The sequence below is a fragment of the Myotis myotis genome, unplaced genomic scaffold (assembly GCF_014108235.1).
Source record: "Myotis myotis isolate mMyoMyo1 unplaced genomic scaffold, mMyoMyo1.p scaffold_m19_p_29, whole genome shotgun sequence".
Lineage (NCBI taxonomy): Eukaryota > Metazoa > Chordata > Mammalia > Chiroptera > Vespertilionidae > Myotis > Myotis myotis.
In genome coordinates, this window is record NW_023416334.1 from 3,307,501 (window position 1) to 3,321,046 (window position 13,546).

Below are 13,546 nucleotides of genomic sequence, written 5' to 3' on the forward strand. Positions count from 1 at the left end.
GTTGTGGGTTCAATTCCCGGTTAAGGGACGCACAGAAGGAGGCAACCAATCGATGTTTCTCTCTCACATCCATGTTTCTCTCTCTCCCCACGCCTCTCTCTAGAATCAATGAAGAAGAAAAGCACATCTCCAGTTATCTATTCTTTCCATCTCCATGACTACCGTCTGAATCCAAGCTCCCATCATCTCTCACCTGACCCGCCTCGACAACCTCTTAGCTATCCCCGTCTGCACCTGCCTCCTTACAAGCCACTCTCCACACAACAGCCAAAGTGAGCTTTTAAAACACTGAAGCAGGTCTTGTCACTGCCCTGCTTACGCCCCTCCGCGAACTTCACACACACAGAGAGTAAAAGCTACCCCCTCCTGCTGTTGCTCTCGCCAACCCCGCCCTAGTCTACCCTTTCGCCTCCACCTCACTGACCTTCTGCGGTCACAACGGCTGGTCCGTTCCTCAGGCATGCCACGGCTGTGCTCGGAAGCCCCCTGCACTATATTCTCTCTTTGCTGGGGAGCTCCTCCACCTACGCACCCCACCTTCACCACTGAGAGCTGAGCACCGGAGGGACCTTTCCTAACCAATCTACTCCAGCCCCCAGCGGTCACCTGCGTGTTGCTCTACTCTTTGCACAGCACGATCGGACTTCTCCTTACTTAGTTCTTCTGTGTCCCCTCTATAGACTGTCAGCTCCGAGACGGACCTGTCCTGCCAACGGCTGGGCTTCAGTGGAGCAGTGCCTGCACGCAGCAGGTGTCCCATAAATACTTGCTGAATGAGTAAGGTTGTACTTACTTTTTTAAAAACACACAATATGTACATATAATGAATCTCTCCACTGCGTATCTGAACCTAATATAATGTTATGTGTCAACTTAAAATGAATGAATAAGCCCTGGCTGGTGGCTCGGTTGGTTAGAGGTTGTCCGGGTGCACCTGGGATGTGGGCTCGACCCCTGGGTCAGGGCACCTGCGAGAATCAAGCCATGAAACCCACGAGTGCATAGATAAGTGGAACAACAAATCGATGTCTCTCTCTCTCTCTAAAAACCAATCAATAAAAATTTTTTTTAATTAAAAAGAATAAATACAAAAATATAAGCAGAAATTTGCTCCTTCAACAGACTGGAGCCAAAGAAGAGGATGGCGCTCTGGAGCACGAGAAGAACGCCTTGATAGGCAGGCCCCAGAAGAAAAAGTGTGAGTCCGAGACCCAGAGCCCCGGCTGCACCCGCTGGTGTCTTCAAACACCGTCCGCCCTGGGTGCCAGGAGCAAAGGCGACCTGGGCCGCAGCCATGGGGCTCTGAGGGGACGGGCAGTCCTTGGGACCTCCGGGAAAGAGGAGAGACAGGTCTGCTGACCCCTGTCCCCCCGCCCCCACCACACGCATGAGGACCGAGGGCTGACAAACAATAGGAGACAAATGAGCCCAAAGTACTGGTAGTAAGTCCCTCACTTCCCAGAAAGGCAGGGACCCATGCACTTGTTCACTAGTCTCCCTGGGCTGCAAACGCAGAGCAGGACAAGAGCCCAGGGACTGGAGCCGGAGGACGAGAGGGGCAGCGGGGAAGACTGCACTGTGTACCTGCGTGTCCCTCCTTTCAGATGCTGCCCCAAGAACAAAAAACTCCCCACAGTAATAACGTTTAAAAATCTTATATCGTATATTTTTCACTGGGAAATGCTAAAGTCGGTTATAAAACAGAAAGGAAGGTAAAATCCTACTTTGATAAAAGACAAAATACATATTCAGATGTATTTATCTGCGTAGAAAATCATGCACAAAGATATACACCAATATATTCACAGTGATTACCTTTAGTTGATAGGATTCGGATGATCTTATTTATTTGAAAATGTTTCCTCAGTAATATCACATAAGCATCCAAAATATAAAGGAAAACATAACAAAACCTTTACAAATACACATGAAGCCTGGGTGACCAGGGAAGGGACCGCCCAGAGGCGCCGTGCTGCGCTCCTGTCCCCTCGAACGCTAAGGGGTGCTGCCAGTCAGCCGGGGTGCTGCCAGTGGGCTCTGCATCGTCAGCCCTGCTCTTAGCACTAACCTTCAGGAGCTTGAAGCGAGAAGCAGGAACAATGAAGTGTCTGTTCTGCTTCTTCTTACAAACACTGCAGCTACAGAAAGAAAGAGCAAGTCCCAGATTATGAACAGCCCTCCCCACCCTCTGAGTGCCAAGGGGCCCAACCTGATATGATCTGAGAGCTGGCTGACCCCAGGAGTAAGGCCTCTGCCAGCACTCTCCCGGGAAGGGGGTGCTCCGGCAGCGAAATTGGCCGCCTGGGTCTCTGCCCGCAGGCCCCACCCTCAGCAGTGGGGACCACGCATCCCTTTGAAGACCCTCACCAAGAGAACCACGTGTCTGTTACCACCCCCACTTCACTACAGGGCAGGGAGCTGTTGGTTCTAGGCCAGGGGTGGGCAAACTTTTTGACTCGAGGGCCACAATGGGTTCTTAAACTGGACCGGAGGGCCGGAACAAAAGCATGGGTGGAGTGTTTGTGTGAACTAATATAAATTCAAAGTAAACATCATTACATAAAAGGGTACGGTCTTTTTTTTTTTTTAGTTTTATTCATTTCAAACGGGCCGGATCCGGCGGGCCGTAGTTTGCCCACGGCTGTTCTAGACACACTGATCCCAGGCATAGCTACAATCTTCTACCTCTGGGAGAGCCACACCAAAATGGACAAGAAAGGTTACGTGTCCCTCTTTGCTCATTTGCATATCACAGTAAGCCCAGCTCCAAGTAAAACAGGCCCTCGGATGACCATCTGTGGAACTAAATCTAAGCCCTCTCTTTTCAGTCCACCTTTTTAAAAAAATTCTAATTTAGTACAGAATCCTCGATAAGAAGAGCCTCTAATACTCTGGTATAGAAGCCATGGTGCTTCTTCAGTCTGGACTCCACTGTTAGTAGCCTGGTCAGTTCCATGATATTTTTTCTCATATAACTCAGGGACCACCTAAGGACAAAAGGTCCAAACACTGAGCCTGTCCTTGCTCTGTCACAAGGCCAGGGAGTGTGCTAAAAAGCAGGCCCTCCACCTGGAAGAACCCAGCGAGAGGGCCCAGCACAGTGTGCACACCCTCCTCTCCCTTCCCCTCCACCTCCCCCAACTCTGAAGACTCTGCCCAAAGCATTCGTTCAGTGCCCAGACTGACCCACTTCCAGCTACCACTCCCCACCCACCAGTCTGGGGGCTGACTCTGCCGGGCACAAGCCAGAGGACCCTGCTCTGTGTCACCTGAGTGGTACTGTAGAAGTGCGCTCTCTCTCTCTCTATAGAAGTGCTATTTCTCTCTCTCTCTCTCTCTCTATCTATCTATCTCTCTCACTCATTCATGCACACACACTCACATACAGAGCAGACTCAGTTATTTTTAGCCTCCATCTTTTTTAAAAAAATTATTATTAAAAACTTCTAGCCCTAGCTGGTTTGGCTCAGCGGATAGAACGCTGGCCTGCAGACTAAAGGGTCCTGGGTTTGATTCCAGTCAAGGGAACATACCTAGGTTGCAGGCTCGATCCCTGGCCCTGATCAGGGTGTGTAAGGGAGGCAACCAATCAATGTGCCTCTCTTACATCGATGTTTTCTGTCTCTCCCCCTCCCTTCCACTCTCTCTAAAAATCAATGGAAAAATTTCCTCAAGTGAGGATTAACAACAGCAACAACAACAAAAAAAGCAAACAAAACTTCTAGCTCCGGCCAGTGTGGCTTAGTTGGCTGGAGCATTGTCCTGGACACTGAAAGGTCATGGGTTTAATTCCCAGTCAAGGCACATACCTGCGTTGCAGGTTCAATCCCTGGCCGGGGCTCCTATGGGAGGCAGCCCGTCTATGTTTCTCTCTCACATCAATGTTTCTCTTCTCAAAAAATCAATTAACATACCCTCGGTGAGGATTAAAAACAAAGTTTTAAATTTAAAAAAAAAACTTCTAGTACACACAACAGGAAAAAGAATAGAACAATGAACCCTTATATACATATCACCTGACTCCAACAATTATCAACTGTATGTTGCTTCACCTATACCCCAATTCCCCGGGAAAGGCTGAAGCACTGTGTTTTAACTCGAAGTCCTCTTTTTTTTTAAATATATTTTATTGATTTTTCACAGAGAGGAAGGGAGAGAGATAGAAAGTTAGAAACATCGATGAGAGAGAAACATCGATCAGCTGCCTCCTGCACATCTCCCACTGGGGACGTGCCCGCAACCCAGGCACATGCCCCTGACCGGAATCGAACCCGGGACCTTTCAGTCCGCAGGCCGACGCTCTATCCACTGAGCCAAACCGGTTTCGGCTCGAAGTCCTCTTAAGCCAACTTGGGAAGAGAAAACACTCACTTGCAGTCGAAGATGTGCAAGTCTGCCGAGGCCCAAACTTCAAAGCGAACTGCTCCACAGTGGCAGCCTCCTGTGTGTTTCACCAGGCCCTGGTATTCGCTACATAAAACAGAAAGTCAGAAAGATAAGAATTTCTGAGGCGCAGCAGAGCTACCCAATACAGAGTCACAAACCCAAACAGGCAGCCAAAATGAGGAGATGAAACAAACAACCCACAAATGAAAGAACTAGAGAATTATCCAGAAGAAATAAATGAGGCAGAGATAAGAAATTTATCTGATATAGAGTTCAGAATAATGATGGTAAAGATGATCAACAGCATGAGAAAAGATATAGTAACTATGAAAACAGAAATAAAGGAGGTCATAGCACAAACAAAGAATGCACTGGGAGGAATACACAGCAGATTAGGGGAAGCTGAGGACTGAATCAGTGAATTAGATGACAAGGTTGAAAAAAACTCACTCAATCAGAGAACCCAAAAGAAAAAAGCAATTAGAAAACAGGAGGACAGCATAAGGGAGCTGTGGGACAACGTGAAACGAAACAATATTAGAATAGCAGGTGTGTCAGAAGAGGAAGAAAAGGAGAAAGGGATAGAGAACGTGTTTGAAGAAATAATGGTAGAAAACTTCCATAACCTGGTAAAGAAAAAAGTCACAAAAGTCCAGGAGGCACAGAGAATCCCAAGTAAGAAGAACCCAAACAGGCCCATGCCCAGACACATCATAATTAAAATGCCAAAATTAATGACAAAGAGAATCTTAAAGGCGGCAAGAGAAAAACAAACTATTACTTACAAAGGAGCTCACATAAGGCTGACACCTGATTTCTTATCAGAAACTCTACAGGCCAGAAGGGAATGGCATGGTATACTCAAGGTAATGGAAAGCAAGGATCTGAGACCAAGATTACTATATCCAGCAAGGCTATAGTAATTCAAGTGCACATTCAAAATAGACGGTGAAATAAACAGCTTCCTGGACAAAAGAAGGCTAAAGGAGTACATCACCACCAAGCCAGCATTACAAGAAATGCTAACGGGACTGCTGTAATGAGAAGAAGACAGAGAGAGAGAAACCCGGGCATACAGAATTAAAATGGCAATAAATAAGTACCTATCAACAATAACCTTAAATGTAAATGGTTTAAATGCTCCCATCGAAGATTTAGGGTAGCTAAATGGTTACAAAAAACATGACCCAACTATATGCTGTCTCTAAGAGACCCACCTCAGAACAAAAGACACACACAGGATGAGAGTGAAGGGATGAAAAAAATGGAAAAGAAAAAAAGCTGGAGTAGCAATACCCATATCTGACAAAATAGACTTCAAAATGAAGGCCATCACAAGAGACAACAAAGGTTACTACATAATACTAAAGGGATGGATTCAACAACAGGATATAGCCCTGGTAAACATATGTGCACTCAATATAGGAGCACCTAAATATATAACAAAATTTCTAGAGGACTTTAAGGGAGAGATCAACAACAGTACAGTCACAGTAGGGAACTCTAACACCCCTCTGATTTCACTGGATAGATCTCCCAGGCAAAAACTTAACAAGGAAACAGTGACTCTAAAGGACACACTGGATCCGATGGATTTAATTGACATTTTTAGAACATTTCACCCCAAAACTGCAGAATATACGTTCTTCTCAAGGGCACATGGATCATTCACAAAGATAGACCACATGTTAGGACACAAAACAAATCTCTACAAGTTCAAGAAGACTGAAATCATATCAAGCATCTTCTCAGATCCCAGTGGAATGAAATTAGCAAACAACTACAGTAAAAACTCCCAAAACATTCAAGCACATGGAGGCTAAGTAGCATGTTATTAAACAATGAAGGGTTACCACTGAGATCAAGAAAGAAATAAAAAACTTCCTGGGAAGAAACAAAAATGAACACATAACAACCCAAAATCTCTGGGACACAGCAACAGCAGTCCTGAGAGGGAAGTTCATAGCACTACAGTATACCTTAAAATACAAGAAAAATTACCAATAAACTGTTTAACACTACAACTTAAAGAACCAGAAAGAGAACAAGAAAAGCCCAGAGTAAGTAGAAAAAAGGAAATAATAAAGATGAGAACAGAAATAAATGACAGAGACTAAAAAAAAAATATACAAAAAGCAATGAAACCAAGAGCTGATTCTTTGAAAGGATAAACAAAATTGATGAACCATTAGCTAGATTCATCAAGAAACAAAGAGAGAAGACCAAAAAAAATAAAATCAGAAATGAAAGTGGAAAGTAACCACTGACACGACAGAAATACAAAGGATTTTAAGGAAATACTATGAACAACTATGTGCCAACAAAGCTGGGCAATGTGGATGAAATGGACAAATTCCTAGAAAAACGCAATCTCCCAAAACTGAATCAGGTAGAATCAGAAAACCTGAATAGGCCAATAACCACTGATGAAACTGAAGCAGTAATCAAAAAACTCCTGGTAGACACAGAAGCTCTCCCACTGCAGACACAGCTGACTCTCATAGCCAGTTAGCCTGGAGGTCAAATCAACCCTGGTATTGCCGACAGCAATCAAGGCTTAATTACAACAAGACTTCGCACAAAGACCACTAGGGGGTGCACTAAGAAAAGATAAAAAAATGCGGACACAAAGAAACAGGACGCAAATGTCAGAAATGGAAGATATAGAGCTCAAAACCACACTGTTAAGGTCTCTCAACAACTGTCTAGAAGCTGTCGATAAACTTAGTAAGGCCCTCGAAAAGACTGGTGAGACCCGCCGATAAATGTAGTGAGATCCTCAAGAAATCTAATGAGACCCTCGATGCTGTGATAAAGAACCAACTAGAAATTAAGCATACACTGACTGAAATAAAGAATATTATACAGACACCCAACAGCAGACCAGAGGAGCACAAGAATCAAGTCAAAGATTCGAAACGTGAAGAAGAAAAAACACCCAACTGGAAAAGCAAAATGAAAAAAGAATCCAAAAATACGAAGATAGTGTAAGGAGCCTCTGGGACAGCTTCAAGCGTACCAACATCAGAATTATAGGGGTGCCAGAAGATGAGAGAGAGCAAGATATTGAAAACCTATTTGAAGAAATAATGACAGAAAACTTCCCCCACCTGGTGAAAGAAATAGACTTACAGGTCCAGGAAGCACAGAGAACCCCAACCCCAAACAAAAGGAATCCAAAGAGGACCACTCCAAGACACATCATAATTAAAATGCCAAGAGCAAAAGACAAAGAGAGAATCTTAAAAGCAGTAAGAGAAAGAAACCCAGTTACCTACAAGGGAATACCCATACGACTGTCAGCTGATTTCTCAACAGAAACTTTGCAGGCCAGGAGGGAGTGGCAAGAAATATTCAAAGTGATGAATACCAAGAACCTACAACCAAGATTACTTTATCCAGCAAAGCTATCATTCAGAACTGAAGGTCAGATAAAGAGCTTCACAGATAAGGAAAAGCTAAAGGAGTTCATCACCACCAAACCAGGATTATATGAAATGCTGAAAGGTACCCTTTAAGAAGAGGAAGAAGAAGAAAAAGGTAAAGATACAAATTATGAACAACAAATATGCATCTATCAACAAGTGAATCTAAGAATCAAGTGAATAAATAATCTGGTGATCATAATAGAATCAGGGACATAGAAAGGGAATGGACTGACTATTCTTGTGGGGGAAAGGGGTGTGGGAGATGCGGGAAGAGACTGGACAAAAATCGTGCACCTATGAATGAGGACAGTGGGTGGGGAGTAAGGGCGGAGGGTGGGGCGGGAACTGGGAGGAGGGGAGTTATGGGGGGAAAAAAGAGGAACAAATGTAATAATCTGAACAATAAAGATTTAATTAAAAAAAATATGAAGAAAAAAAAAAAACTCCTGGTAAATAAAAGCCCGGGTCTCAACAACTTCATGGGGGTGTTTTACCAAACATTCACAGAACAACTAACACATATCTTCCTCAAACTATTCTAAAAAATCCAAGAAGGAACACTTCCTAGCTCTTTTTATGAGGCCAGCATTATCCTCATTCCAAAACCAGATAAAGACACTACAAAGAAAAATTACTGGCCAATATACCTGATGAACATAGATGCTAAAATCCTCCACAAAATATTAGCAAGTCGGATCCAGAAATATATTAAAAAGATGACCAAGTAGGATTCATTCCAGGGATGCAAGGCTGGTACAATATTCGCAAATCAGTAACATGATACATCACATAAACAAACTGAAAGACAGAAATCACATGATCATATCAATAGACGCAGAAAAAGCATTCAACAAAATCCAACACCCATTTTTGATAGAAACTCTCAGCAAAGTGGGATAGAGGGAGCGTATCTCAACATGATAAAGGCCTATATGACAAACCTACAGCCAACATCATACTCAGTGGGCAAAAAATGAAACCATTTCCCCTAAGAACAGGAACAAGACGAGGATGTCCGTTTCCACCACTCTTTTTCAACATAGTACTGGAAGTCCCAGCCACAGCGATCAGACAAGAAGAAGAAATAAAAAGCATCCAAATTGGAAAGGAGGAAGTAAAACTGTCATTATTCGCAGATGATATGATATTGTACATAGAAAATCCTAAAGACTCCACAAAAAATCTCCTAGGTTTAGTAAGTGAATTTGGCAATGTAGCAGGATACAAAATCAACACCCAAATATCTATGGCTTTTTTATACACCCATAATGAATACTCAGAGAAACTAAACAAGCAATCCCATTTACCATTACAATAAAAAAATTAAAATACTTAGGGATAAACTTAACCAAGGAGGCAAAAGACCTGTATTCGGGAAACTGCAGGACATTGAAAAAAGAAATACAAACAAGTAGAAGAATATACCGTATTCATAGATTGGTAGAATCAATAGCATTAAAATGTCCATACTACCCAAAACAATCTATAGATTAAATGCAGTGCCTTTTAAAATACCAACAGCATATTTCACAGATCTAGAAGAAATACTTTAAAAATGTATATGAAATCAAAAAAGACCCTGAGTAGCTGCAGCAATCTTGAGAAAGAAAAACAAAGTTGGAGGAATCACAATACCAGATTTCAAGTTATACTACAAAGCCACCATAATCAAAACTAACTGGTACTGGCACAAGAACAGGCATATAGACCAATGGAATAGAACACAGAGCCCAGAAATCGACCCAAGCCATTACACTCAATTAATATTTGACAAAGGAGGCAAGAGCATACAACGGGGTTAAGACAGTCTCTTCAATAAACGGTGTTGGGAAAACTGGGACAGACATATGCAAAAAACAAACAACAACAACGAAACTAGACCACCAACTTACACCATGCACAAGAATAAACTCAAAATGGATGAAAGACTTAAATGTAAGTCAGGAAACCATAAAAACCCTAGACGAGCCCGGCCGGCGTAGCTCAGTGGTTAAGCGTTAGCCTATGAACCCGGTTCGGTTCCCAGTCAGGGCACATGCCCAGGTTGCGGGTTCGATCCCCAGTGTGGGACGTGCAGGAGGCAGCTGACCAATGATTCTCTCTCATCACTGAGGTTTCTATCCCTCTCTCCCTCTCCCTTCTTCTCTGAAATAAATAAAAATAAAAAATGCAAAAGAAAAGGACACATGAAAAAAGAATGCAAAAGAAAGCATTCCAGCACTAGCCAGTTTGGCTCAGTGGATAGAGCGCCGGCCTTCGAACTGAAATGGCCCAGGTTCGATTCCGGTCAAGGGCACATGCCCGGGTTGTGGGCTCGATCCCCAGTGGGGGCAGCCGATCCATGATTCTCTCTCATCATGGATGTTTCTCTCTCTCTCTCCCTCTTCCTTCCTCTCTGAAATCAATAAAAAAATTTTTTTTTTTAAAAAAAGAAAGCATTCCAAAAATGTTGGGACAAGGTCAGGTGGGGTTAGGGGTGGGAATTCTAATCCCACCACTCAAACATTTTTATTTATGTCAAAATTTTTACCAACCAAGTGCACTGCAGTGGAAAGAGAGCAGTAAACAAGATACAGCAGATATAGTTCCTGGCCTTACTGACCTTAAGTGGCCACCAAACAAATTACCCAAATAAAAAAAGGTTGGGGATTGAAATGATTGTGATAAAGGTGGTACAGGCTGCTGTGGAAAAGAAAGACAATGAGACCCAACTGAGTCTGAGGGTTCAGAAAAAAGCCTTCTGAAAAAGTAACAACAGCTCTTATCATTTTGCTATATTCTCCTCCAGTATTTTCATACACATGACTTTTTACAAAGCTATACATACACATTACATATAATTTTAATCCTTTTAAAACTTATTATATTTATCCAGGCCCTTAATTGAACATCACTAGGATTTGGTAAATATCATCAAATTGCTTTCTAGAACTGGACAGTCTTATCAGTAATGAATGGGAAAACATTTCACTGTACCTTTTCAAGCAATAAATACAGGAAAAAACAGCTTGCAGTTTTAATCTGCATTTATTTGGTTATTAGGGAATGGCTAAAAAAGGTGAAGGGAGAGGGTGGGAGGGTGAGAGAGTATCAACCAAGGTTCTTATATGCATGTATGCATGGCCCATGGACACAATGGGTCAGGCAGGAGGGAGCCACTGGGGGAGGGGAAGGAGACATACATAGTATTTTCAACAATAAAGATTAAAAATAATAATTTTTTTAAAAAAAGTGAAGGCCAGCATGGCCCAGTGGTTGAGCACCGGTACCTATGAACCAGGAGGTCATGGTTCGATTCCCCATCAGGGCACATGCCCAGGTTGCCAGCATGCAGGAGGCAGCCAATCAATGATTCTCTCACATCATCGATGTTTCTATCTCCCCCTCCCTTCCTCTCTGAAATCAATAAAAATATATTTTTTAAAAAGTGAAGGGGAATAAAAGGTACTACCTTTCAGTTATAAGATAAGCCATGGGGATTTAAGGTACAGCACAGGGAATAACAACACAATAACTTTGTAGGGTGACAACATTATTATTAGACTTGTAGTGATCACACCATAAAGTATATAAATATCGAATCACAATGTTGTACACCTGAACCTAATATATTGCGTCAACTATAATTTTTAAAGAATTTTAAAGACTGAATGGTTTATCATGTTTCTTTACAAGTTGAATGAGTTAATTTGATGTATTTAAATTTTTTCTGCATATATAATTAATGCTTACTGTAAAAAGTTCAAACGTGCCCTAACCGGTTTGGCCCAGTGGATAGAGTGTCGGCCTGCGGACTGAAGGGTCCCAGGTTCGATTCCGGTCAAGGGCATGTACCTGGGTTGCAGGCACATCCCCATTGCGGGGTGTGCAGGAGGCAGCTGATCGATGTTTCTCTCTCATCGATGTTTCTAACTATTCCTCTCCCTTCCTCTCTGTAAAAAAAAAATCAATAAAATCTATTTAAAAAAAAAAAAGTTCAAACGTTACAGCACTTGATAACAATCAAAATGAAAAATTCCTATAATCCTAACACCCACAGGAATCCAGTTAACTATTTGCTATATATTCCTGCAGACTTTTTTTTTATACAATATTTTAACAAAAACAGTGCAGAACTGTACATTCCTTTCGCATGTAAGTTAATATGGTGAGTTTTGGTTTCTTATAAGTAAAATAATATTCAGTCCAAAACGACAAAAAGTGAAGCACACAAAACCAAATAGTCCGTCTCTGGGAAGACTCGTTCTCACGAAGCGAATTTCTTCTGGAACAAAGACAAGGAACATTCTTACTCAGGAATAATCCTCGGGCCCTTGCCAATAGTGTTTTTCTAGGGTTTTGATCTTTTTAATTCATAAATAATCGACACGGAGAGGTATTAAGGTGCTAAAATCCTTCTCGGAAGTACAACCGGGCCCCAGGGCAGGGGTCTGGGCGCTGTCGCGTGTGGAGAAAAACAGGCGGCCGGGCCGGAGACTCATCACTAGTCCCCCCCACCCCCGCCCGCTCCCCCAACAGCGCGGCCCCGGTCCTCCTCTGCCTCGAGGAGCGGGGCTCTGCCCGCAGCCTCCGAGCTCTGCGGGGCCGGCGGCAGCGGGGAAGGAGCACAAAAGCCCTCGCCCCGCCCGCGCCCCTCAGGCCCCGCAGCGCTTCCCGCGCGCTCCTCTCGGTGCAGAACCCCCTCCCGCCGCCCGCTCCCTCGCAGCGAGCGCCTGGAACAAAAACGGGATTCCGCACCCGTTAGTTGAGAACTTGTGCTGGGCTTTCCCCCCCTCCTTTCCCGCCGCCTCTCCCCAACACCTGCGCGCACACAAGCGGCCCGGGTGAGAGAGCCCGGGCCAGCCTCCTCCCGCACCGCCGCCGGCGCCCCAGCTCCCTGGCCCCCCGGGAAGACCCGGCCCCGCTGCGCCGCGCGTCCCGGCTCGGGGCCGAGGGGAGAAGCCCCGGCCCAGGCAAGGCCGCGCACCCCTGACGGCGAGCGGCGCGGCCCTGAGGATGAGGACCGAGCCCGGTGCCCCGAGGGCGCGGCGGTCACACCACGGGTGCAACGCAGAACCGAAGACCTGCCCCAACCGCAGCCGCACGCCCGCCCCGCAGCCCCGACCCCCGGCCCCGCGCCCCTCCCGACCCCCGGGCCCCCCGACCCCTCGGCCCCGCAGCCCCAGGCCTCCTCCCCCGCCCCCTCCGCCGCACTCACAAGGTGTCCAGCAGGAGCTTAGCGGCGCCCTCGAAGGTGAGCCGCTGCCGCTTCTGGAACGTCTCCCAGCGCTCCCGCTGGTCGCCCAGGTCCAGCGTGGCCACCGAGGACGTCGGAGTCGCCGGGATCGGGGGCGGCGGCAGCGCCGGCTCTGGCGGAGGCTCCCCGGGGCCCGCCTCCTGGGCCCGCGGCGACGACGGCCTCGGCCGCTGCTTCGCCGCCCGGCTCCGGCCGCCGGCTTGGCCCGCGGGGCGCGGGGCGCGGGTGTTGCCGGGAGCCGAGGCGGCGGCGGCGGGAGCCCGGGAGGCCCCGGGCCGCTTCTGCCCGCGCGGCTCGGAGGACGCGCTCCTCCTGGTCGGCCGCATGGCTCCCGCAGACTGGCGCGCAGGCCTCGCCGCCCGCGCGTCCCCGCAGCCCGCGCGCGCCCCTCGCCACCCAGCAACCTGCACGCCCAGGGGGCGCTGCGCCCGCCGGTCCGGCCTCGGCCCCGGCCCGGCCCGGCCCGCCGCACCTGGCCGCCCCGCTGCGCCCCAAA

At 46.0% G+C, this 13,546-nt stretch overlaps 1 protein-coding gene across 2 annotated transcripts in view; it reads right to left on the reverse strand.

Annotated features, from left to right (window-relative positions):
* CENPV (centromere protein V) overlaps window positions 1-13,546 on the reverse strand; it is a 21,604-nt gene extending 8,058 nt beyond the window's left edge. Inside the window, exons 1-3 of one of the 2 annotated variants that reach the window (XM_036296280.1) lie at window positions 13,012-13,546; window positions 4,372-4,470; window positions 2,069-2,138 (exon numbers count right to left, since the gene is read on the reverse strand). In XM_036296280.1, coding sequence (XP_036152173.1) covers window positions 2,069-2,138; window positions 4,372-4,470; window positions 13,012-13,376 — 534 coding nt within the window. In that variant the 5' untranslated portion in view covers window positions 13,377-13,546. The remainder of the gene's footprint in view (window positions 1-2,068; window positions 2,139-4,371; window positions 4,471-13,011) is intronic. The other variant, XM_036296281.1, reaches the window with a different exon arrangement.